This window comes from Antennarius striatus, chromosome 12 (assembly GCF_040054535.1).
Source record: "Antennarius striatus isolate MH-2024 chromosome 12, ASM4005453v1, whole genome shotgun sequence".
NCBI lineage: Eukaryota > Metazoa > Chordata > Actinopteri > Lophiiformes > Antennariidae > Antennarius > Antennarius striatus.
The window spans coordinates 6,473,877-6,498,991 of record NC_090787.1 but is presented as its reverse complement, the minus strand read 5'-3'; the positions used below and the strand labels follow the sequence as shown (position 1 = coordinate 6,498,991).

Sequence of the window (25,115 nt, the reverse complement as noted above, 5' to 3'; positions counted from 1 at the left end):
ATGCTGATGTGGTGCAATCAGCCCACAGCTCTGTCAACAAGAGCGTGAAGTTCCAACAGATTGTCTCATTTTAGACGGACTTTCACGTGTGCAGTGGCAAGCGAATTCCAAAAGGGAGTCCGCCACTGAATAATACATTGCCATGTGCTAAAAACAACACACAACGTCAGCTGATGGAAATTGCTACACACTCAAGAGTAAATTATACCTTTCCCCATAAATATAGAGTGGCAGAGTGTAGTCCTGAGCCTCACATTATCCAGTGAAGACAACCAACCATGATATCACAAAATCCTCCATTGAGCGCTGATGTTCTGTAATCATCAGAGGTGCATCACACATCAGCAAAACCAAACATGACCGTAACAATCACTCAGCCCCAGCAGTGTGTGCGTGTGTTTCTTTGATCATAAGATTAAAAGCAAAACCCTATTTGACCTGGGAAGTGTTTGGATCAATTTTTTAAAAATTTAATCAACCATCAGAATCTTTCTTTACCATATTTACTTTAATGGATAAAATCTGGTGCTCGATGTTCAGGTTTATCATTTCATTGATTTGTATTGATGATGAAAGAAAACTATGAGTGCGGTAGCAAAACAATTTGTCATTCTTAATTTAGTCCACAAAGACACACAGATATAGATTTCCTACCAAAATGATTGAATACAGCTGGGGTGAGACGTTCCAGAGGCGGCTCATCACTGGTCCATCCACCTGTCAAACAGAAGGAAAAGACATCCTAAATATAGTGTTCATCATGATAATGAAATCTGCAGATGAATAAATTCCAAACCATCGACAGCTGTCTGCTGGCCTCGCGAAGGAGGCACAGGCTTTACGGACGGGGATGTGGAGAATCCACGAGGATGAGGGGGAGTGGGACACAAGAGAAACCAAAGTGACTAGCAGATGTTTACAGTAATACAATCTCTGTTAAACACAGTTGAGGAAAAGCTGATGTCAAGATTGCGCCGTCACACAAGACTCTTGCTCCATTTTGAATTCAAGTTAGCTGTTGAAAGAGCCTTTGCACTCATTGCACAAACTTTCTGCTCCCATCTGCAAACAGTTAGGCTGAAATGATGTCATCACTCCTCCATCATCAGTTTATCCCCGAGATTGGCAGCTGTTATGGATGTTGGGGTCAATAATCATGCAATTATGACCACATTAACTCTGCCTGCATGCTCAGTGGGGAAACTGCCAACGTCAGGTCAAATTTAGAGTTCAGGAAAGTGTGCTACACATGCAGATGTGGTGGCGTCAATAGGAAAGTAACTTGTGTTTAAGAGATAACACCTCTTAAACAGAACTTCAAAGCGTAGCTGTGAGAATCACTCAAATATCGGGATGTCTTTGTACTAGAAGAGACAAACATGACAAAAGAAAAAGTGTGGAAGAAAAGAAAATGTGAGAAGACCATGTGCTGTGTCATGCCTAAATGAGCAGCATCACATAATATACCCATAACAATTATGGATTTGGTTTTTCTGGGTTGCTAGGCGCTATTTTCAGCCTAAGCAGACTGCTCCATGATTAATATATGATGGAGGGAGGGGCTGAATTAATTATTCATGTCTAATCCTACACACAAATACACACTAGATGCATTTTTTGAATTCCATATCCCAGTGAAAGCCAGCTTCCTTTGTTTCTTTTACAAAAACAAGATGATAACATGACAAATGACATCAGAAAAACAAACAGGAGAAAAGCTTCATTATGTGCAGATTGTGAGGGGAAACTTTCTCTCAAGGAAGAGGAAAACGAGAATCAAGAAACGCTTTTCAATGATTGAGTATTATATGAGCATTTGAGTGTGTGTGTGTGTGTGTGTGTGTGTGTGTGTGTGTGTGTGTGTGTGTGTGTGTGTGTGTGTGTGTGTGTGTGTGTGTGTGTGTGTGTGTGTGTGTCGGTAGGGTAGTAGCGGCAGATGGCAGAAAGAGAACACCGGAGTTTGTCAAAGACAAGCTAAGCAATCACACATTCGAAACACATGCACAAAGGAAGAGCTAAATGCGCATAAGTGTAATGTCTCTCCCCTTTGCTGCACTTAATACTCAACATCTCCATTTTTTATTTTGCTCTCTGACCCTTTTAAAAAAATCCTAAAATTCTCATGATAAATGCAGAAAATAAGAAAATCTAAACAACGCTACAGAAGAGATGGGATTTGCAGATTTGTATAGGGTTTTTTTTGTAAGTCTGTGTAAGGAGAGGTTCTGTATGAAAGGAAAAGTGCGTATATAAATGTGTTTATTCATCTTTATGTGTACAAGAAACGTAACTCATGGAAACCGGCTGGTTTAGAGGTTGCCCACTCTTGACTGAGCAAACTATGACCTCTTACGCCTGGGGAGGAAGATAGGCCAAGAGTTTCTGCCTCAACACACAGCGATGAGAAAACCTCCATGGAAACCAAATAGAAACAGGGAAAGAGAGGCTCTTGTACAGGGAAGGAAAAGCATTCTTCTAAGATTTCGCTGTCATTATCACCAACACTACAAAGAAACAGCCCGTCCGGCAAACATTTATGATATACTGTACTTGTGTTTAGTAGAACATACAGTAGCTATAGACTAGACATCACCAAGCCAGGTCTGGATGGATACTTTATGCATATAAGCCAAGAAATGTATATCAATTAGTCCCTTGTGAAGAACAAGAGTACTGTTGTTCAGAATTTCAGTTTTTTGATTTTTCTAAAAGTAATCAATAATCAAACAGCTCGGAATTTAGCCTTGGCAGTTTTGCAAAATACTTCCAAATACTGGAATACAGTATCTGAACATCTTACAAAATATTTTACATTGTACATATGGTGCATAAAAGCATGACCTGAAAAGTTATTAAAATACTGCCATGCCTGTAGGTCTGGTTGTTAAAGTAAATGATCTTATCAATTAAAAACACTAACGGGCTTCTCTAAGCACAGAAGAACACAACAGCCAAAGAGCTCTAATATCAATTTTTTGTCAGGGATGATGTTATTTCCCCCGGTTGCATTCCAGCTTCGCTGTCTTCAAGAGAAAGAACTTGTGTAGAGCATTCACAACCACACATTCACTTCAAAAGCCCTCTCATCAGTCTAAAGCAGGTACTTGTCCATCCCGTCTAAACCCCATTACCATTGTGTCAGACTTTGAATGAATTGGTGTCCTCTACAAAACATCTATTATCTGCTGTTACAGTGATAAAATTAGATAAAAGTTCAAGGAGATGAGCACTGTGTAAAGTTTTATTGGGAAATCAAACCTGACAAAAGGTCTTTTTCAATAGTTTAGCGAGGATACAACACTAATTCTATCACTCTACACTATTTAGGGCAAATACATCACAACATAATAAGCAGCACGGCATTATGTAAGTCTGTAATGTTCTTCACACTATTTCGCTGCACAGAGATCTGTATGACACAGCTCTAATGTAGGCCACAGTTGCTGTGGGAGTAATGCGGACATTGAGGGATACTTAAATATGTTGACCTGTGTTACCTTAGCCACGTTCATTCCCCTAGGCAACAGTAAAGCATATTCTCCCCAGTGATATGTAGGAGTACAAATATTGTCACTTCGAATACAGCAAAGTGCATAAGAGCACAGCTACAAGGTAGGGCAGAAAAGTGGCCTTTACTTGTGTCATATCCCGCTTTACAAAAAGCCTACATGAGGGGACAGATTTGCTCATGGATAAACATACGTGATCACCCCATGGAAAAGGAAGAGACAGAGTGTCACGTTATCGACGGCTGGCAAGAAGGCAAGTTGGCTATGAGGCTAGCAGGAAGCAGTAGTGCCTGCTTCAGTGGGTACACACCCGGTGTACAACGGTGAGGACAATCCCAACACAATATAAGAAAAGATTCAAAGACTTGCATTCATTGCCTTTATGTACACATTTGTACATAAAGGCAGCTTGCGCGCACTTTACCTCCCACTACTGTAGACCTTGAAGTCTTCACATCACCTCATTGTACATCACCTTTACCTCCACCTGACTCCCAAGCTCCACCGTGGCGTGCCAGCCAGAGCAACCTGTCTGGTCCTCTGCAGCTCAAGTCTGGAGTATTCTGAGCCCAGCCTCAGAGCCGTGCCAACTGTGCCATCCTGTCTGCTGAGGCTCCACCAAAACTGTCCTTCTGCTCCAACCAAACTCTGAGCCAGTCTGAGAGCATGCCAGCCACGCCAACCTGTCACCGGCACTCCAAGCCACAAGACGCAACCTGCTGGGAGGTGATGTATGGCATTCCAAGATGAGAAACATCCTCTAGCTCAAAACAAAATTATCTACTTTCATGGGATGGTATCCAATTGGATTGGTCAGATATGAAAAAGAAGTAAGAATTGTCATCTACAATCGCCTTCTAAAGATATGTAATAGATAAGGAAAAAGTAGTAGTAGTAAATAGTAGTTAAAAGTAGTAGTTAATATCTAGGTCGCCTTAGCTGAAGTTAAAAAGGGAAAATGAATTGTTCTGAAACTTGTTTGATGTCAACTCAAAAACCAATAACACAAGGGTGACACATTTTAACACACTAATCCTGTACTTTTTAACATCTATACCATAACTACGACACTTGCCTACCAGTTTCATTTTTAAAATCACCTTAGAGTTATAACAGTTACGAGACTTCTTAGATATGATTCTCAAATTCACATAAGATGGTTGAGCTCATGGTTTAAACATGAATGAAATGTAGAGTTTGACAGTTTTACGTGTTTAGGGTTGGGTTCAAGCCAGTTTGTCTGTGTGTGACTTAACTTGTGTATAACTTCTGCGGGCCCTGTTCAAAAACCACTTGTTGGTGTTGTGGCAATGTTTACTAACTACTCAGCACTTCCTCTGGGTATTTAAACCTATAACATCAACCACAGCCTTTAACCTTTTTGGAATCAACCTTTTGCCTTCAGATCTGTTTTAGATTTGTGTGTGACTTAGTAAGTATAAAGGGCAACTTAGATATAGGTGCTATATGTTGTGCTTATGAATATATATGTTTTACATTATATTAAACACAATACATGGGAGTAAGAAAAGGGACACAAATATTGAAGTTCCAACAAATTTGATTTGAATGCAAATGGCAAAATCAGTCAGGTCTTCCCCATACCTTTGCCCAAAAGAACTCAGACACGACATAGCTGTCCATCTGAAATTAACTCCATGCCCAGTGAAGGCAGCGGTATTTGTGGATGTAGTTTGTGTGGTAGAACTTACACTTGACATGGAGTTATGACATTGTTAGCCCTGTTATCCTTCAACCATGTGCTTGAGACAAATGAATTTATTTTAACAAGTAAATAAATATTAGTGTTTTAAACTTGTGACTATAGAAAATTATTGTGACTAACTCAAATTAACTTGTTAATCGACTGACACCACTGCCATTAAAAAAATCTATTCATGACAAATATTTCCCTGAATTTGAAAGTCTGAGAGACGGTTACATTGCTTTCAAATCAAATGTGATACATGATCATAGATTTACGGTCAGATGGCCCCTGGAGCCTCAAGCCCCTCATCCTCACTGTACCTCACACACACACACACACACACACACACAATAACTGTTAAGAAGTGGAGGCCATGTGGTTCGGCAGCAGGCAGACAGCATAAGGTCCACCAGGAGACAGGCGAGCCTCCCCAATATCCAAAATGGGTCTGTGTGCCTGTGTGTGTATGTGTGTGTGCGTGTTGCACTAAAAGGCAGACATCTGTAGAGTAGTGGAGGGGTCACTGGGTAGAGAGAAGGCCTTTTCTGTTTGTAAGAGCATTAAACATGTGGACATCACATGGTGGATTCCACTCGGCGGTGACTGGTGTTCTCCAGGCTCTGCCTCCACAGTAAAGGTCTACATCAGACTTTTTGTCTGACATGGTCAAGTTCATCATAAATATAATGAGATTTAATAACTCAGCAGTCACCCCTTTGTTTAAGTCTTTTGAAAAGCAGTTCCAAACTAAGAGGTACACTTAGTAAGCTGTGTTCATTTCCTCTCAATACCACACCAAAAAAAAAGAGAAATTTAAAACACCTAAAAACAGTGATTCCTTCAGTCTACCCTGATAGCGCCTATTCATTAGTGCCTCTAATGGTGATAGAGAGTAGATATTAGAAAAACATCCATTCTACATGTCAATGCCTGGTCACATTGAACTTTTAACCTGAAGAAAACAGAGAAAGAGGAAATCTGAACAGACTACTTTCAAGGGTAAGACATCAGTTTAGACCTTGACATGTCCAACTATTTGAACTACAGCAGTGGAGCCATCATGGCGCACCATTAAGGAAAAAGAACTCATACCATTCAAGAATAATCTCACCTCAAGTTTTTTCTTTTCAGATCTGATCATTATCCCGTTCTGTTTCCTTTCCTGTTTCCTATTCCAACTGCTAAGTTTTGACCTTGAACAAAAGTGTAAAAGAAGGAGTGAGACAAATACGGACTGGACATGACAAGTTTGTTAAATGTCCATGCCATAATAGAGCCTTACTACAGATGGATTACTGTACTTCATTTCCATGATGTTGTTTAAGTGCTACATTGTTAAACGTCAACACAACATGGAGAATTAATCATTCTGATATATTCAGGAGAGCTTTTTTCTCTCTCCAATAACTATTTAGACATATAAACCATTATGTAACAGTCTTGCATTCTTCATATCTAACAACTGTATGCGGTGTTGTTTGGAGATGGTGTTAGGTACAATGAGACTGTGAAGCTACAAAAACCAGATTTAATTCAGTTCATAAAAGTAGACTGCAGCTTTATTAGGAAATATGTGCAGAGCGTGGATATTCCTAATATGCTGAGACCGTGTCTGTCTGAATGAACAAAGAGGGCTGCTAGTATCACTTGTTCCACAACCGATGGCTTCCTCCTGTCTGTCTGCCAAATCTGTTGTTCCCAACACCTGTCTTCCCATCCGCCAGAATGTGTCCGATCACAAGCCATCCCCCCACTAATGAAATGCATCCAGTGGGAGGAAGGAAAAGCTTCAAAAGCATTCCTCCAGTTGATATGAGAGCCTTTACAGAAACCCTCCTGTCTCTTTTTAGCACAAATACTTCCTGTGTGTGTGAAACCCCATCACACCTCACCATCGCACTCCTTTCTCCTAAATTAATTTTCCCTTTATTCAACTCAGCTAATGCCAGCTTCATTTCCACTTGAACCTTCCATCAACTCCACCACCACCCACCCCCAGCTTGAGGAAATGGTATAGGTCAGATTTGCAGCAACATGCAAAAAAATGCAGCAGAATTTCAGAGAAAATATTTTAGCTGCTACATTTAGAATAAATATTCAAAAATATTCAAAGACACTGAGCTCCGTTTCTGCTGTTGGGAAACACTGGGACATCATTTACAGGAGACAACGTTGAAGCTTCAAAAGATTAGGGATTTTAAGGAATGGAAAATTTTCATACATACAGACAAAAATCATCAATTCAGCTGATATAAGAGTTCAAACAAAAATGGAAGGAATTGTTGCCTCAAGGGTTTAACTGGGTTGGATATGTAGAGACCAGTAAGCTATAGTGAAAACAGTCAAGACGCACCGGTGCATTCTTGGAAAGAGGAATAACAGGTGCAGGACTGAGACCAGTTGGTCAGCAGAAATAATCCAAAAGAGAAAATAAATCCCGCAGACGTGGGTGTAGGTGTCAGTTGTCAATTTTGAATTATTTACCACAGAGATGTTTTATGAGTTGGAGTGAAAGTGGGAGGAAGGAAGCAAAGCAAGAGGAGGAGGAGGAGTATGGATAGATGGTCAAAGGGGAAGAGGAGGAGGAGGGCGTTAGAAAGGCAAAGAAAAAAAGAACATGAGAAATATTACACTGAGAAGCAGCAGGACCTATAAAACTATAACTACCAGACTCACCTTTTAAAAGACGAATATGAAGCAGAACATTTTTTATTCAATAAGCCAGTGCATCCCCAGTAATTAGGAAGGAATTTCTTACATGTGGTTCTCTCTGACGTCAATCCTGTACCTTCCCAGCGCTGTGAATGTTTAGTGTTAGGCTGCTTTTGGCAAAGCTCCCGGACTTGGGTGCTAGGAGAGGTTTTAAGGAGGGAGGGTGAGTTTTCTTTGCTTGTTTAAAAAGCAAGCAAGGATGAGCATGGTAACCTCAGTTCAAGTATTTGACTCTCCTGTGATTTTGCACTGTGTTTATGTATTAGTTGGCCACTGCCACATGAGTGGAGCTGGGAAGTTCAAATAGTCAGAGATATTTACAAAGCACACAAAAGTGAGGAGACTGCTGCAGCAAAATTAACTGACCAAACTGGGGCAGGACAGGAGTACAGCAGAGAAAGCACTCATCTAAAATTATTTGACACGAGTTGTGAATTCCTTATTTATCGGCGCTTAGCGGTAAAGTAAACAAACGCCCAGCTCTTTCGCACAGTGACTGATACATATTACAATAATCATGGGTAAAAGGTGATTACATATTCACTCACTAATACAATTAGATTCTTAAAAAATATTCATGCAATTACTCCATCAGGTTAGGATGCAGCTGGAAACACGTCCATCTACTCACATCCTTGCTTCTGGGTTTCATGCTACTTCTGTCAAGCTCCAGCCTCATTTCTCTTAAAATACTGTAACAGCAACACACATGCAAGAACTTTCTCCTTCTTTGTTTAAAAAGTACTTTTATTCAGTATTTCGTATTGCTGTTGTTGATGTTCTTTGCAATCAAAATGCTTTACTTTCTTGTTTCAGAACATTAGAGCCAATCCCAAACTCTACTCTCATTAGGTCGTCCACTAGGAGTATTTGTGATGTAGGTTTTCTGCATTTTGAACAAAAGCTAATACAACAGCATGTTAAAGAAGTCATTTACCACATTATCTTTAAACATTTTTTGCATCTTTCTATTCCATATGTACAGATCTGTTTTAAACAGAATGTTTATGTCATGCTAACTGTGTCAGTATTTGTCCTCTACTCAGGCGGATGTCAAACACAATGTGTCATGACCAGATGTGTGTAAGTAGAATAAGCCCAGCCATACATTTAGTTGATGACAGCGAATTAGCAGCATTCAAAATCAATAAGCTAAAAGTGTCATAGTGGCATTACAAGCAGCAGCCGTCTGCTTTGTACTGTGATCTGTGTGGCTGATGAAACTGAGACAATCGCTGAAACGCAATCAGTTTGGAAGCAGCATGAGAATAATGTGCGTGTGTGTGTCTGTCTGTCTGTCTGTGTGAGAGAGAGTTTGTGCGTGCACGTGTTGACAAGCACAACATATAAACCAGACCAGGGGATAATCTCCAATAATACTAACTCAGTCAGGTTTTAGTGAGAGTTTATTGTGGGATTACTGAGCAATCTGATGTTGAGTTGACTGTCAGTGTGATTATTAGAATTAGTCATCATAGCAGAATCTGTTATTCGTGCAGTAGGTTTTCTGTTCATCCCAACGTCTTATATCACATCACACTTGAGGAGCATGTCTGGATATACAAATAACTACCTGAAAAACACAGACATGGGATTTATGTGTGAATTATCTTGCACTGATGTACGAAGAGGTTCAAAACCTGTGATTTTATCAAGAGATGCGAAGACTCATCTGATACAGAAAAGATCTTTTATCATCCATTCCTTTGGCTGAAATTTTAACGTTTCAAAACAAATCCATCAGCATTGTTATACTAGTTGTCTTTGAACGGCGCCAGAATCTGAGCAAAAACACTAATAACTCCATTTCTGATAACCAGAATGTTTTTTTATCCATCTCATCTCTCTCCCAAATGTCTATGGGAACATGCCAAATGTGAGAATACTTGCTTTGGGCTTAGTTTATTTGTTTTTCCCCTCTCTATGAGCCCATGGCAGGTTTGCTCAGGCTCCTTGGTTGAGCCTTGTATGTGGATTCATAGTTCCCATGCCATCTGATGTCAACAAGCTCCTTCAGCAACGCTAATCCACTCCCAAAACTCCCGGAGATCAGTCAGCGGTGGTAGCGACCTGAAGGACGGCCAACTTTCACAAGAGTGTTAAGATCACATTATGAAAAAACACAGCACTTCTCTGACAGACCGCGCTGTCCATCATCGCTGTTGGAAAAAAACTGAATATTATATATAATACAGTATATATATATATAAAGACAATATTTGTCACATATGGACTGACAAACTAAAGAAGCGCTGTCTAAATGAAAGCAGCTAAGTGACGCTTATATGATGAGTTTCAGGGCTGTTTTGTTGTTTCTATGGCAACCAGATTAGAGTTAAAGCACAAAACTGACATTTCCCAATTTTGTTCAAATGTAGTGTTTAACGTTTCATGCAGTCCCTAGATATAATCTGGAATCTTGTAGGGAAAAAAAGTTCACTCAAACATGACAATTCATCTGCTCAAGCCATGCAGACGGAAAGTCAAGTAAAATATCAAAACATTTCTGGGTTTTCAGAGAAAAACAGCATTGCGTTGTTGTCCTAAGAGTCAAGAACAAAGAAACACCTGAAAACATACATGTCTTCTTGTATACAGTGTAATATCAGTCTAAAGAAAAGACCCAGACTACAACTTTTTTTTTGTAAATGTGTAAACATAACACAAGCTGCTGAGTGGGATCAGCAAGAACTTGAATTTGTCTATTTATTTTCAACATTGATATTTATAAGCACACTGATGTGTGTGGAAGAATCACTTCCTGTCCAATTTGTTGATGGCATTTTCTATTCTGATGACCGAACAAGAAACACCTTCAAGGTCAGTCCTCTGGAGTCTTGAGCAGCCCAATAGCTAGCTCGTCTTTCCTTGAACTCATAGGATATTATAGAGAAGTAGCATTGAGGAAGGCCGGGCTGAGATGACAGAACAGTCAACACGGGTCTCTGACAAGGCAAAGCACTGCCATTACTTTCATGTGAGAGGATGGGTTAATTATAAGACTTGGTTTCTAATATGGCGCCTGTCAGAGGAAGTGCAGAGCTTATAACCGGTAATTAGACATAAATCATTGACTGAAGAAAGCACTATGGGCATATGTGAGGGGGTCAGGGTTGGTGGGGGTACAATAATGGTATAATATATCATTCCCTGGAAACAACTGGAAATCCACATTCACTTTATGATGTAGGAGTGTTGTGATTCAATATTATCATTTACTGACATTAATAATCAATTTTCATAGATTAAACATTTTTCCATGTAATTCATAGTTAAAAATCACACTTCATTTGAACATTCATGTGTCCATGTATTCTATTTTATTTCATTTCTTATGACAGGGTGCCAAGAGAGGAACTGTGGTATTGTATGAGGAAGTCTGGAGTGGCAGAGAAGTATGTTAGAGCGGTGCAGGACATGTATGAGGACTGTAAGACAGTGGTGAGGTGTGCTGTAGGTGTGACAGAGGAGTTCAAGGTGGAGGTGGGACTGCATCAGAGATCAGATCTGAGCCCCTTCTTGTTCGCTATGGTGATGGACAGGCTGACAGACGAGGTTAGACAGGAATCTCCATGGACTATGATGATTGCAGATGACATTGTGATCTGTAGTGAGAGCAGGGAACAGGTGGAGGAGAAGCTAGAGAGGTGGAAGTTTGTCCTGGAAAGGAGAGGAATGAAGGTTAGCCGCAGTAAGACAGAGTACATGTGTGTGTGAATGAGAGGGACCCAAGTGGAAGAGTGAGGATACAGGGAGAAGAGATCAAGAAGGTGGAGGATTTTAAGTACTTCGGGTCAACAGTCCAGAGCAATGGAGAGTGTGGAAAAGAGGTGAAGAAGCGTGTACAGGCAGGATGGAAGAGGCGGAGAAAAGTGTCAGGTGTGATGAGTGATAGAAGAGTTTCAGCTAAAATGAAAGGAAAGGTGTACAAAACTGTGGTGAGACCAGTGATGTTGTTTGGTCTAGAGACAGTGTCATTGAGGAAAAGACAGGAGAGCTGGAGGTAGCAGAGATGAAGATGTTGAGGTTCTCTTTGGGAGTGACCAGGAAGGATAGGATCAGGAATGAGTACATCAGAGGGACAGCACATGTTAGCGGTTTTGGAGATAAAGTCAGAGAGGCCAGACTGAGATGGTTTGCACATGTCCAGAGTAGGGATAGTGAAGATCTTGGTAGAAGTATCCTGAGTTTTGAACTGTCAGGCAGGAGACCTAGAGGAAGACCAAAGAGGAGGTTTATGGATGTGGTGAAAGAGGACATGAAGGTAGTTGGTGTGAGAGAAGAGAATGCAGAAGACGGGTTAGATGGAGGCAACTGATTCACTGTGGCGACCCCTGAAGGGAAAAGCCAAAAGGATAAGAAGACACTGATACAAAATGAAAGTAAGCGACTTTAGATTCAAAGAAAAAAACTGTTCATTAGTAAATTTTAGCATGCTAATGTGCTAAACTAAAACAGGGTGACACATTACACCTGATAAGCCTAGATATGTTATTGTGACATTATGCGATGCCGAGAAAGCATGTCTGTTCCGTTCCCATGGCTTCAGAGACTTCCTGTCAACTTACGAGACTAATGCATGCATCACAAATTCATCAACTTTTAAGTGTCAGAGATGACAGTGTGATGACACACTGGCAGTGAAATGTCAGGATGTGAGTCATACTAATGAAGCAGCTAGTGAATAAAGGTAGAATGAAGCCTTGTGGAACACTCACATTTACTGATACATTCACAGTATGACTCAACGCGCTCCAATCAAGACCTTTGACTGGCAGGTTTTAAAGAGGCATATCAAGAAGTGTCAGTCCTGACAGCCTCACTATCCGCATAAAAGGGAGAGATGAAAGGGCCCGTAACTGTGTCAACCATGGACGTTTATACAAGTATGTACACACACAAACACACACACGCGCACACACACACACACACACACACACACACACCCTCTACGATTGGCTCAGTCCCTATGCCAATTTTCTCCCTCTAATTACAAATTAAAATAGTCACGCTTGTTTTCATGCAAAATAAGCACACTAGGGCAGAGCTGAGAATGGCTTGCTTGTTTATTGTAGTTGTGTTGACAAAAGGGCCTTCAATAACGAGGGCCTATGTTCAGCCTGACCTTTGCTGATGGAGACAGAGGCTCAGCTCTTTTTCTGGCCAGATTATTAGCAGATTGGTTCCACATGCCATCTTGGAGCTGCAATATTGTTGGTTCCATCTGTAGCCCATAACATGCTTTCAACTGCTGGTTAACAACAATAACCAACGTGTCCTTGTCCCAGATTGTTTCAGGGACCCCTTTTTTGCAGAAAACTTGAAGTCACAGCAAATTATAAAAACAGCTTGGTGTAATAACAAATTATGGCAAACTCATTAATTTTAAGAAAGTGGCCTTATCTAACTGCCGGTGCACACGTGTATTCTAATCCTGAGCCTCAAAAGCTTACCTATGGTCATACATTGGCCCCCAGTCGATGGCTAAATGCTGACCCTGTGTGTGAGGGCCCGAGAGGCAATAGTCACACCAATAGCTCAACATTTGAATTACAGCATTCCTGTGTCACAAAGCAAAGATACTGAGTTTTAGCACCAGTAATGTACTTCATCTGCACTTCATCTGCAGGCATTTCATCATAAATCAAATTTTGATTTAATAATACTGTCCAAGTAAATAACTATCCAAGTAAATAATGAAAAATAATATCAAACAAAAGCTAGGACTTTATATTGTTCCAAAAGTTTTTGTCAACGCAGTAATTAAGTTGGCTTACTTACTGCATTGTGGGAAATGTAGTTTATGGTCAGAGCACACTTTTTTTTAATCCATTTTTAGATCCTCTGATCTTTTATGCTCTCGGGCCACATAAAATGAGGTGGTGGGCCACATTTGGCCCACAGGCCTTGAGTTTGACACATGAACCTAAGAAGATTTGTACTAAATTTATCAGAACTCTTGAATATATCTAACATGCCTCTACTGTGCTGACAATGAAGCTACAGAACAAATGTACAGTGATTACATTGTTCCATCACTAATCTTCCGTACGGACGGCTTTTAGATCACCGTCACCCTTAAGATAGGTATTTACTTTGACTAATGTATCAGGCCGTTGTGATCCTCTATGGACGTAATACAGAGGTCGAGGATCACATCGACGGTTCATGTGGAGCTTAAAATGACATGAAAATAACACTGCCATAAATTATGAACTAAAAGCTTTCTGTTGCAAAGCAGGGAATCAGCCGTCAATCCTACTGGAGTATTTGAAACTAGGCATGAGTGTAATGAAATTGAAATGCTTCAGCCATATAAAAACCATCTTCACCAATGCTCTGGTAGATTTCCTTCCTGTATTTGCTCTAATGCGGTTTGTTTACTCATGCTTTGGCTGAAGCTAATGTGTGTCTGGTGTAGACAAAAGGAGATAGGGGCCCCATTAGATCTGTTCTCGGAACAAAATGTTCTCTGTTCTCTCAATGAATGTGTGAATAACTTTGTGAAAGAAGAAAACACTTGAGGCAGGGAGGTGGGGTGGAGGGCGACTATTAATAGGGTCTATAAATAGATCAAAAACATCTTATTTTTTTGTCCGGTAATTTATCATCATTAACACATGCTGATTCGACGTTCAAATAAAACACCTGTAGAGGAACTAGTAGAGGAAGGTTGGAACGCTTCAAACAGCTTTTAGTATATACAGTCACATCCTGTTAGATCTGATTCAAATTGATTAGAATTGATCAAACCCTGTCTCAGTGAACAGCCTGTTGAAATGCTTTACAGGTGATCAGAATTCTTTCCACATGAATACACACTACACATAAATCAGCACACCAGACCCCGTCCAACGACTTTATAAATCTACTGAAATGATCAACTGTCAAATAAGTAGAAAATAAAGCAGACAATGATAGACCTTATCTTCCACATATATTTGCTGTTGCGGTGCGGTTACACATTTTGGGTGTGGTTACACATTTAATTCAGGTAAATGTTGATTTAGAAAAAGATCAGCATTTATTACGTTTCATATCTACATACGCTGCAATCTGGCTGGAGATCCAAATTCACTGAATAGCAGTAAAATTGGTGGACGAAACGGCTACATAGGCTGCGATGAGAAAACATGAAACAAGGAGCATCTTCCCATAATGCTTACAGATTATGAACATCCAGAATTAACGACTGGGGTATCTTCTGCTTCATGATAGTGTTATTTTGGCTGTAGAATGAAATGTTGGCATTCATTTAATAATCAAAAAAAATGAAGTGGAATAAACAAACACTAAAATTACCCTGAAACCACACAAAGTTTTATTTTGCTTTATGTGATTAGATAACTAGCTTTAAAAGGCCTCCACACCCGAGTGTTGTGTTCAGTGTGCTTGCTATAAATTGCTCAGCCCAAAGATGAGAGAGCATCTTTGTCAGGTCAAATAAACATTCCCACGGAGGGTCCGATGTTTGCGTGTGTTACACGATGTGTCAGCATCTTCCAATGCATTTGCATGAAATGCTTGCTGTGCGGCTTGCCATTGCAGGGATGCTCATTAGAGTGTTAGCTCCCAGTGCAATTGTGTGATAATGACAGTGAGCCTGATAGACGGTGACACAAAAGACAAGTCAGGGTGACGATAACAGGACAGAACGGATGGTTCAGCATGTAATAATCACTGAGATTTTGGTGAGCAAAGGAGTGAAATCATTCTGGAGAAATGGGAAAAGGAGGGAAGAGCTTTTAAAACATCTTCTTTAGATCATAATAAGGCTTTTTCTTCTGGAAATATTTAGCATCAAGCAAGCTTTGTGGAGATTTTGAAACTTTGAGGAGAAAACAGAGCATTCTGAGGCTCCCTGAGGGAGAAATTATCATTTCATTTTGTAGTCTTACTCGATCAATCCTTCAGAGGTCATGATCTTAGTTTCATTACCAAGTTCATCAGCTCCGCGGCAGCAGAGCTGATGGTTTTCTTCCAATTTTCCTCCAACTTTTCTCTCACCCAGTGCTGCCGTCCAGATCAAACTTTTACATGTTTTAAATAAAAGAGGACCCTTGTCTCCAATTACTTTTCTTGAGAGACATGGAGACTGACATCTTTGGAATTACAACAGACACTAATTGTCTGCTAACTCCAACCAAGAGCTGCAATAGTGTCTAAAAATAAAATAGAAAGTATAGTCAAGAGTATTGCAAGATTGCATCTTCAAAACTAGTGAGTAAGGTCGTCAATAACTCTTCTTATTTCATTATTCGTTTTTTAAAAATAGGTTTGTCCAACTAACAGTTAAAAAGTTAAAGTCCCTTCATTTCACAACTGTCAAGTCAAACAAATGTTCCTTGCAGAAACTGGAACAAACATTTTGACATTCTTGCTTGAAAAATGGAAAGAAAATTCTAGCTCTAGATGTCAGGGAACATTTTACTGATGCTCAACATATTTTGTAGCAGGCAAGAGTGACAATCCCTCTGAGACGGAACAAAACGCTTCTTTTTCTTAGATTCTCCTTTGGCAAAGAGCATCAAAAACCACAGGTCACAGCAAGCAATATTTTACTCAACTAGGGTGTAAACACGGGCTCATTTATCCAGCCAAAAGTTAATCTACAGCGTACCCTATGTGTTTCATTCATCTAATAAGTTACAGCTCTTGAAAGCTAAAGTAATGAGCTTGCTATGATATGCAAATGGAGAAGCATGGTAAATTACAGGCGTGGGAGGACGACAAACCTTCATGGAATTTGACGGATGACGAGAGATGCTGAACTCTGATCTTGCATAGATTTTCAGAGCAGGGTGACTGCGTGCAGCGCTGTAAATCTTCATGTAGACTGCTAAGAGCAGCATACAGCTATATTTCATAATAATGTGCTATATACTAATGGAAGATTCATTTCATATAATGAGTTTATCATAGAACCCCACTGAATGAAATACATAAAAGGTAGAGTCATTGTTAGACAGCTAATATGGAAGTATTATTTATCACAGTTTTAATGAAAAGAAAAAACAGCGCTAGCAGCTAGCAGTAAGGAGTGATACATTGACCATGAATACTTCTGCAGTATTTTGTCACATGACATCTGCATGGGTGACATACTGGAAAACTTAGGTCAAAGACAAAGACCCCCTCCACTAACGGAATAAGGTGACACAAAAGTCATAGATCCAAAACGTTGAATTTATAATTTTAGAAATGTTGACATGTTAAAAAGGGAGATCCACTTCCCAGATCCACTCGCTTTTGAACATATTTTCCAAACATAATGTAAGAAACTGAACGTGACTGATTACTTTTTGGATGTTGAAGCCAATGACATTTCATTGGAAAACTGTGACTGATGCTGTTGACGGCCATGCGCCGCAGCTTTGAGCTAACATCAGACTCCCAGACAGGCAGCAATCCTCCAACCCTGGAGGTGTTGATTAAAATACAAAAACATGAATGTGAAATGTTCAAAAGGTTTGACGGGGACTTCTGCTCAGTGTCTGGAATTTTCCTCCTGCTGCAAAATTTACTGACTCCACTAAAGACGTTTCGCTCCTGCATTTCCCTGAGTCTGTCTTCCTCTCATTGAACACTGACTGTAAAATATAATGCTTTCCAGGAACCACACGAGATTAATGAATTCTGCGATAGACCGACAATCTATTTATCTTATTATTTACAGTAATTTAACCGTTTATGACCCTCCCCATACTGATATTAAACCACCTTCTATCTGTATTACCTTTTCCCACACTCTTATCAACTGTCTAAAGCATTTTTGCATCCTACGTAAGTCCGAGACTCACGGAACGGAGTGAACTGCCGGATGCTGTCAGCCAATAGAATGTGTGTACTGTATTACATGACTGCATACCAAAAATCCACAATGAGGTGAAGTCGCGAGTTTTGATGTGCAAATTCACGAGGATGCACTGTAATACAGAAAATGTTAGAGGGAATATTATCTATTACATATTTTTAGGACATCTTTCTGTCATACACAAAAAACGTAAATAAAAGTTTAGGAAACTAACAAGTAAAAACAGCAGGTTCACTTAGTGAGGATTTCTGGCGCATTCATCTTCTGATGGCAGTCTGCCCACCAGGCGTTCATTTTCTATTTTTGGTGCAGCGCTTCTCCCCTTCTCTCTCAGACATAAACAGATCATGTGTTTTATGATCACTGACTGTGCGTGAACTGGAGATCTTCGTATATTAATGGCCATGTAGATTTATTTAACGTTTTATTTTAGTGTTTGTTTTTCAACTAACCAATGAAACATCATCTGTTATCGATTAACGATCAATCAATCTCTCCTCCTCTACTGACAATTTAATGTTGAGACGTTAGCATCAATCAGATTAAAACTAGTTTCAATGTTTTTGCTGAGGAAAAACATTCTCAATATTTCTGGGGCTCCCTGGTGCTTCTACTTATTCCATCAAGCCCTGTAATGCTACCCACATCAAGTGACAGCAGGCGGCTTACACAGACAGGCGTCAAACAGTAGGCGGGAACAACAATAACAACAACAACAACAACAGTGTACGCTTATTATAATAACTTCTTTTTAATTAGTACTTCAGCTGCAGCTCCTGTTAGGAACAACTGATTAACTTGACAATCGTGGGTCCATGGAGTTCACTAATGGAGCGGCTTCCAGTCGCTATCTGCCTATCTAATTAGCTGATTTTTTGACTGATTAAAACTGTGTGCTTTTGACCTTTTTTTTTTTAATTCTTCCCATTAAAAAGATAAAACGAGGATCTGTTTTGTCACAGTCCTCAAAGGAGTCCCTCAGGTGTGGAAAATGGATTTTGACGAGCACCAGGTGCTTTTTTAGAGTAACATGTAGCCAGTACCTGATCAAATTTGTTTTACAGCTATTTAAAACCTATTTTGTGTTAACATTGATATGAGACGTTTGCTGGATGGCCACTGAAAGGCTGCACTTGACTCGCCACTCAGAAGTTAATCTCTTGTTGCTACATTCCAAAAACTCAAGTCTGCATGTCCACGGATTTGACGTCCAATAAACAGAATTATATTACATAAAAGATAAGTTTCATTTCTTTTTCGTGTTCTCTCGGTACTGGGTTTTATCTTTTTATCCCTCCATCCACCCTCACTCTTCTGCATAGGAAGGGTAGTCCGTACAACTTTAGTTAGCCTTCGGCAACAGAAAATTAATTGCCATCCTTGACAAAAAAAACACCCACACTGCATTAAAGCAAGCTCACCCTGAGAAGCGAGTTACTTGTCATTAGGTTTGGTTGTGTACTGAGGATGTGGTGTGAATTTAATAGATGATATGCACAACTAAATGAGTCAGACTGAAAGTCATGTCACCATCTCTGCAAATATTCAAAAGATGGAAAACAAAACACTTTCTATTTTTAACAAGCCTTCCAGAAGGACAGGACCTGAGTTTTAGTAAAACAAACACAGAAGCTCCTTAAGCACTTCATGCATTTTGGGTGTGAGGGAGCCCACAGTGGAGATTGAAGGCCGCTGTTGTCGGGATGAGATTAGTGAGATTAGTGCCTGGAAAAGTTCATTCTGGCCTGGGAGACCCATAGTGAGCTGAGCTCTCGAGAACAGGGATTGTGTAGCCAAAGTGAACTTTTGATTTTGTTTTGTTCATAGAAACAGGAGGATTACATCTTCGAAGACCCCATCCTCAAGTAGCCTCCCTCTTCTCTTCTGTCTCCTGTTGAACCCATACACAGATAATACCTTCAAGCCAGACAGGAATCACAGTGGTGCAAAGATTCTCAGTCTTATTCTAGACGTTGTGCATAAGAAACGTCCAGCATATGGATGGTGGACTTCTCATCAGTTGTATACGAGCACGCTCTGCGTAGACTCCAGTATGCTTTATGATATGTCTACGATTGTGCCTCGAGTGGCCAACGTACAGTATTTGCATAAACTGCTACGTGATGGTGGGATCTGCAGATTTAGATGTAGCATCTGCTGCACAGCGACCAAACATAGCCTCTCAAATTCTAACTCTGAGCATCATGGGAGAAGTGGCTCACTATGGGTTAATAGAAGACATCGAGACTATCTTTCAACTTTTAATCTTTCTTCCATTGCTTTCCTTGTTGAACAATTATTGATAACTCAGTCTGCAGGTTAAGTAAGGAACCTTCTTACTGTGAGTTGACAAAGCTACCCCCTGTGCCACCGTGCTGCTACAAGTTACATTTAATACATATTATATAAATGTGTAAGTTCAAGGCCATATTCTCTATAAAAACGAATAAATCAACCACAAAACTACTGAATAATGAATAGTGACATGACAATTTTTTTATATTATTTTTTTTCAATTTGAAAGAACACAGCAGAGCAGCTCAAAAACGAAGTCTTAATTCTGCGTCTCTCTTCCAGTAGAAGAAAAGACCTGAATACTTAATAAATTCTTCTGAAGGATAAACACTTGCTTTATCTGGCAATGAGATTAGCTCCTTGTTTTGGTTGTCTTTAGTCATCTTTAAAAAACACTTTCCAAAACTTCAGACTTAAACATATCAAATCATTTCCTGAGCCATTTTTAAATGACGCCTCGTTTGCGTGGGCCTTGAAAGGTTAAGCTCCCTTTTTGAAGATTATGCTTTACTTTCCAATAACCTGGCCCAGACACTCCACTCTAATCCAACACTGCAGGGTTTTGATAGCTGCCATTAAAAGTCTTGAGTTGAAAAAGAAAGTCTGAGAAAAAAAGTGACAGAATAGAAGTAAGACTAAAGCTAGACAATTAGGCTTTCCCTAAAATCAGGGGACTTGGGTTGCTTAATACACATTTTTTAAACTTATTTTAGCTAGGCTTTGACTAATGTGCTTAAAAAGGGAAAACCCTAACCCAAAATGTGAAAGTCCATAACACTTTTCTTCATATATGACAGGAAAGGCTTAAAAATCACATCATCCCTGCATTGATAGTGCACATCCTCTCATCCGAGCGCTAATAGCTAATGCTACAATTAGACATGGAAATAAAGTCGATTAAAAAAAAAGTGGCTTTTACAGCAGCACATAAGGGAGTTTAAACTGTGTAATGACACTGCAGTGCTGCATCAGTCCCAATGGTGAAAAAAACCCAAACAGTTTTATCTGTTATCGACTGTTTATGCTCCAGCAACTCTTAAAAAGCACATCCTCGATGGCTGTTCACTTTCTTTCTCATACTGAATATTCTCTGGTATAAAATCTACATGTGGCTATGCAAGTCCCAAAACCTTGACATGAATAATTCACAACCATCTGCCGTGGATCAGTGGTCTGAAAAGGACTCAGAAAAGTGAGAAGGTGCGATTTTTGTATTTATTTTAAAAGCCAGCTCCTGCTGCAGTCCACACCCTTTACCTCAACACCGTACTGCTGCAACGACTCCAGAAGAGACAACTCCAGCTCACCACATTCCGAAATGCTAATCTAAAACCCTGTAAGGTAATAGCTTTCCTTTTGTCCACACCCTTACTGGGCTCAGCCCTTTCAGCTCCATGGTGAGTGGTGTGAATTAATCTTAAAATGGCAGGATGGATGAAAGCTCACATGCAAGTATAATTTAACAAAATGCATCAGCGGAATGGAAACCAGTACAACTGGATGGCTCTTTGAATATCGTCCTCAAAAGGGGTAAAGATTTTTTTCTGTTTTATTACAAGAAAAACTAACATTCTCTGAAGAATGCCTGCTTAAAATATCAAACTATATGAATCGTAACAAGCATGACCAGCAAATAATATCAATACCAACAACCCAGTGTGAGCTTCTCTTTGGTCGGACTCAAAGGATTTAAAAAATGCAAAAAGTCAAGGCCTCCAATGGCAGACATATTAATATTTGCGTTCCCCCACCCCATCAGTCTGATCGCTAGTGCCGTAGAACGAAGGGGAGGGCCTTGTTTTGTGTGTGTGTGTGTGTGTGTGTGTGTGTGTGTGTGTGTGTGTGTGTGTGTGTGTGTGTGTGTGTGTGTGTGTGTGTGTGTGTGTGTGTGTGTGTGTATGTGTGTGTGTGTGTGTTCTAGCTCTGGCTCCAAGACATAAACCCAGTTCCAAAATACCAAGTACTGCATCCACTTGCTAGCCTTTGCCACCCAAGTTTAAGTCAGACAAAAAGGACCTTCAGTGCTCTAAAATGGTCATTTGAAAATGGGAAATTATTATCGGTCATATATGGAAAATGATTTAGAAATACTGCACAGACAGGGTGGACAGGGGGCAATTAACTCCTGACTGGTGGTAAGCATAAGCATGGAAAGCTTCAGGTTTCACAGGTTCTCTAGGTGGAGAAAATGATTTGGATTACTACAGAATATCAGTGAGACTATCCCACACATTGCCTTTGATGTTGGTGTTCTGTATAGTATATTTAGTTTTGTTAGGAATCATAAAAAGCTTTCCAAAAACTGGGACAAAATTTAACCATTAACAAAGGAAAAAAGACTCACTTTTTAGTTGAAATGAGTTTAACAACTGTGGACAGGAGCGTTTTCAGTCACTTGTGAAAGTGGATTCTTGGCAACAGAAGATAAAGACAGGAAAATAATATCTATGAATTAACCAAAAACAAACATACTGCCAAACTGATGACTAAAATTGTAATCCTACTCCCTAAATTTATTTTAGGAAGATGGAAAATACCATGAAAGGCTAAGAGTTGATACTGCATGGAAATGATCCGAGCAAAAGAGAGAAAAACAACCAAAAAAATGTATCCGAAATCTTGAAACTGATTTGGATCAAACAACAAATCTCTGCCGAAATAGAATATTATGCCAGCAGTCTACATTAAACCATACAGCCAAAGCATGATGGGTAAGGAAGGCAGTGACTAACACTGAAGCAAAATTTCATTTCAATATATATTAGGACAGTTAGAGGAGGATATGAAAATATACCAAGTAAACACAATTCAACACAAGCAGAGGCAACAATAGACTGGATGCTGTTGTCTGTGAAGCCATTAAGTAACTGAGCTTGAGTATGGAGAATTTTTAAACTTCTGGGGTTTTTTTTAACCTTTGTCTTCTGTTGCATCCGTACACTTTGTTGTGTCTCCCTCCCTAATAGCAACACTGCAAAAACGTGTGAAAACATGTTTATGCATGGATGAATGCAGAAGGCAGATGGAAGACTGCTGTGATAATTACTTCATAGCAGAGAGCATAAATGGGCCTCTAGGTCCAAAAATAAATCATGGCAATTCAATAAACGAACGCATAAATTAATTCAATGAGTTCAAAAGACAGACAAACTTTTGTGGAACTCAATGTAATGCAAGTGAGTAATTTTCAGACTTTGACAAAGTATCATTGTCCTTTAAAAGTACTTGAGAACACATTTTGGTATTAAGTCCATCTCTCTCTATTTGTGAACGTATATGTGTTTTTGAAATTCCACCTTTCTATAAATCTAGTTAAATCTATAGTACATTAACAGGCTACATTTAAACTGGTAAATACATAAGTATCGGTCCAAAGATGAACTGTAAAGCAGCTGTGGCTCAAATATAAATGACTTCTCAATATTTTTCATAGAAAGCCGATATAGGTACTAGGCAAAGAGATTATATAGGTTTTAGTGGAGATTAAGGCTCAGTGATATATTGAAAACCAAAATTTACAACCTCTCACTGATGTAATCTTGCACCTGTTGGTCGACGTGATTCATATTTTCCCCAATGCGAGAATTTATGAACTGACCTTCCACTTGAACATTTGTCTCCAAGGACACAAGAGCCAGTTTTTTCCTATTCTAAAGTGCTTCCATCTCTACAAATAGGACAGGACATTTCATCCAATACATTACGCACAGGGATTAGTCTTTCTGTTCAATTTATCCCACTATTGTAAGTCTATTTACAGTTCAATAATATAACCACTAACCTAATTATGAAGCTCGGATAGATGAAATAAGGATATCATCTGATAACTGACTTGTCTGCATCATCAATGATGCATCATGTTCCACAGAGAGAAGAACAACAGCTTTCAGAGTCATCAGAGAAAAGTCCATATAAAAGAGACAACTTCCATCTTGAATGGTAAAATATTATTTTAGCAACGTTGTAAAATTCATTTGAGATTTTTATGACATTTGAGGGTTTAAGGATTAAAGAAACATATATGTTTAGTTTGTTCCAATTCCGACTTCGCAGTACATCAAAACTTCTAACTTTTGATTAAAGTTAGAACTTACACGACTGAAGAAAAACAACTTCCTGTTTGCACTGTCAGAATAAAAAAATGAAAAAACAACAACAGGTCATGTAGCCTCCACCCTCTTCATTTGCATTCTCCTTCACATCCAAACAGAAGCAGTGATTCCACTATTTACTTATTGTTTTGAACTGAATGCATCACAGATTAAAGTCCAGGTATTAACTTTTACACAAGACTACCAGAGAAAAGTCCTTCTTAATTTTTTTTTTCTTTCAACATCTTACCTGTCCGACTATGAGAGCTCATTTTTATGGTTGCTGTTGCCAGGCGGACTTCACAGGGGTAAGCTGTGAGGCTGTCAGCCCTCTGAAGCGTCTGTATTGGTCACCATGTGCAACGCAGCCAAGTTGGCGCTGCCAGCTGGACGTGAAGCAGTTCAGGGCTTCATCACACTGCTCCACGTGTGGAGGCCTCAGGACTCCTGTCAGCAAACAGTCAGGCTGTGAGAGAGAAACAGGTTTTCATGGGAATTGAAGATTACAGGTTGAAACCAGTGTTTAATTTAACACTTAAGTCAACTACCAGTTTTCAGTCAGGGGTCATTGAGGGTCTGGTGGCGGGTAGCGGTGGCCACCAGTTGAGCCTGTTTAACTCAGGGCCATGTGTGGAACGAAAAAAATATGTTCAGAAAATGTATGAACACATTTCATTTGATGTACGTGAGGGAGAAGAGTTACAGTTGATAGCAGAAAATCAGAAGTAAAATCCAAAAAAACAAAATGCACCAACTTGTTGTTGATGAAGCAAAAATGGAATATTTAAATTAGTGCTGTCAGGCGATTTAAAAAGTTAATCTAATTAATTACAGGATTTGTAATTAATCTAATTAATCGCATTTTAATGTCATACTGCTAAAGACCCCCAAATAAAGATTAGAATTCTAGGACATCACAAAATTGTAGTGTATGACTAATCAATAGAATACACTAAGAGGAAAAGATTTTCACGCTCCGATGGACG

At 39.6% G+C, this 25,115-nt stretch overlaps 1 protein-coding gene across 7 annotated transcripts in view; it reads right to left on the bottom strand.

Annotated features, from left to right (window-relative positions):
* Nucleotides 1-25,115, bottom strand: part of hdac4 (histone deacetylase 4) — a 103,018-nt gene that overhangs the window by 70,174 nt on the left and 7,729 nt on the right. For all 7 annotated transcript variants that reach the window (XR_011037704.1, XR_011037701.1, XR_011037703.1 and 4 more), the window contains exons 2-3: nucleotides 24,380-24,595; nucleotides 655-717 (exon numbers count right to left, since the gene is read on the bottom strand). Coding sequence is in view for 1 of the 7 variants with exons in the window: in XM_068329720.1 (XP_068185821.1) it covers nucleotides 655-717; nucleotides 24,380-24,401 (85 nt within the window). In the remaining 6 variants the exon portion in view is untranslated. The remainder of the gene's footprint in view (nucleotides 1-654; nucleotides 718-24,379; nucleotides 24,596-25,115) is intronic.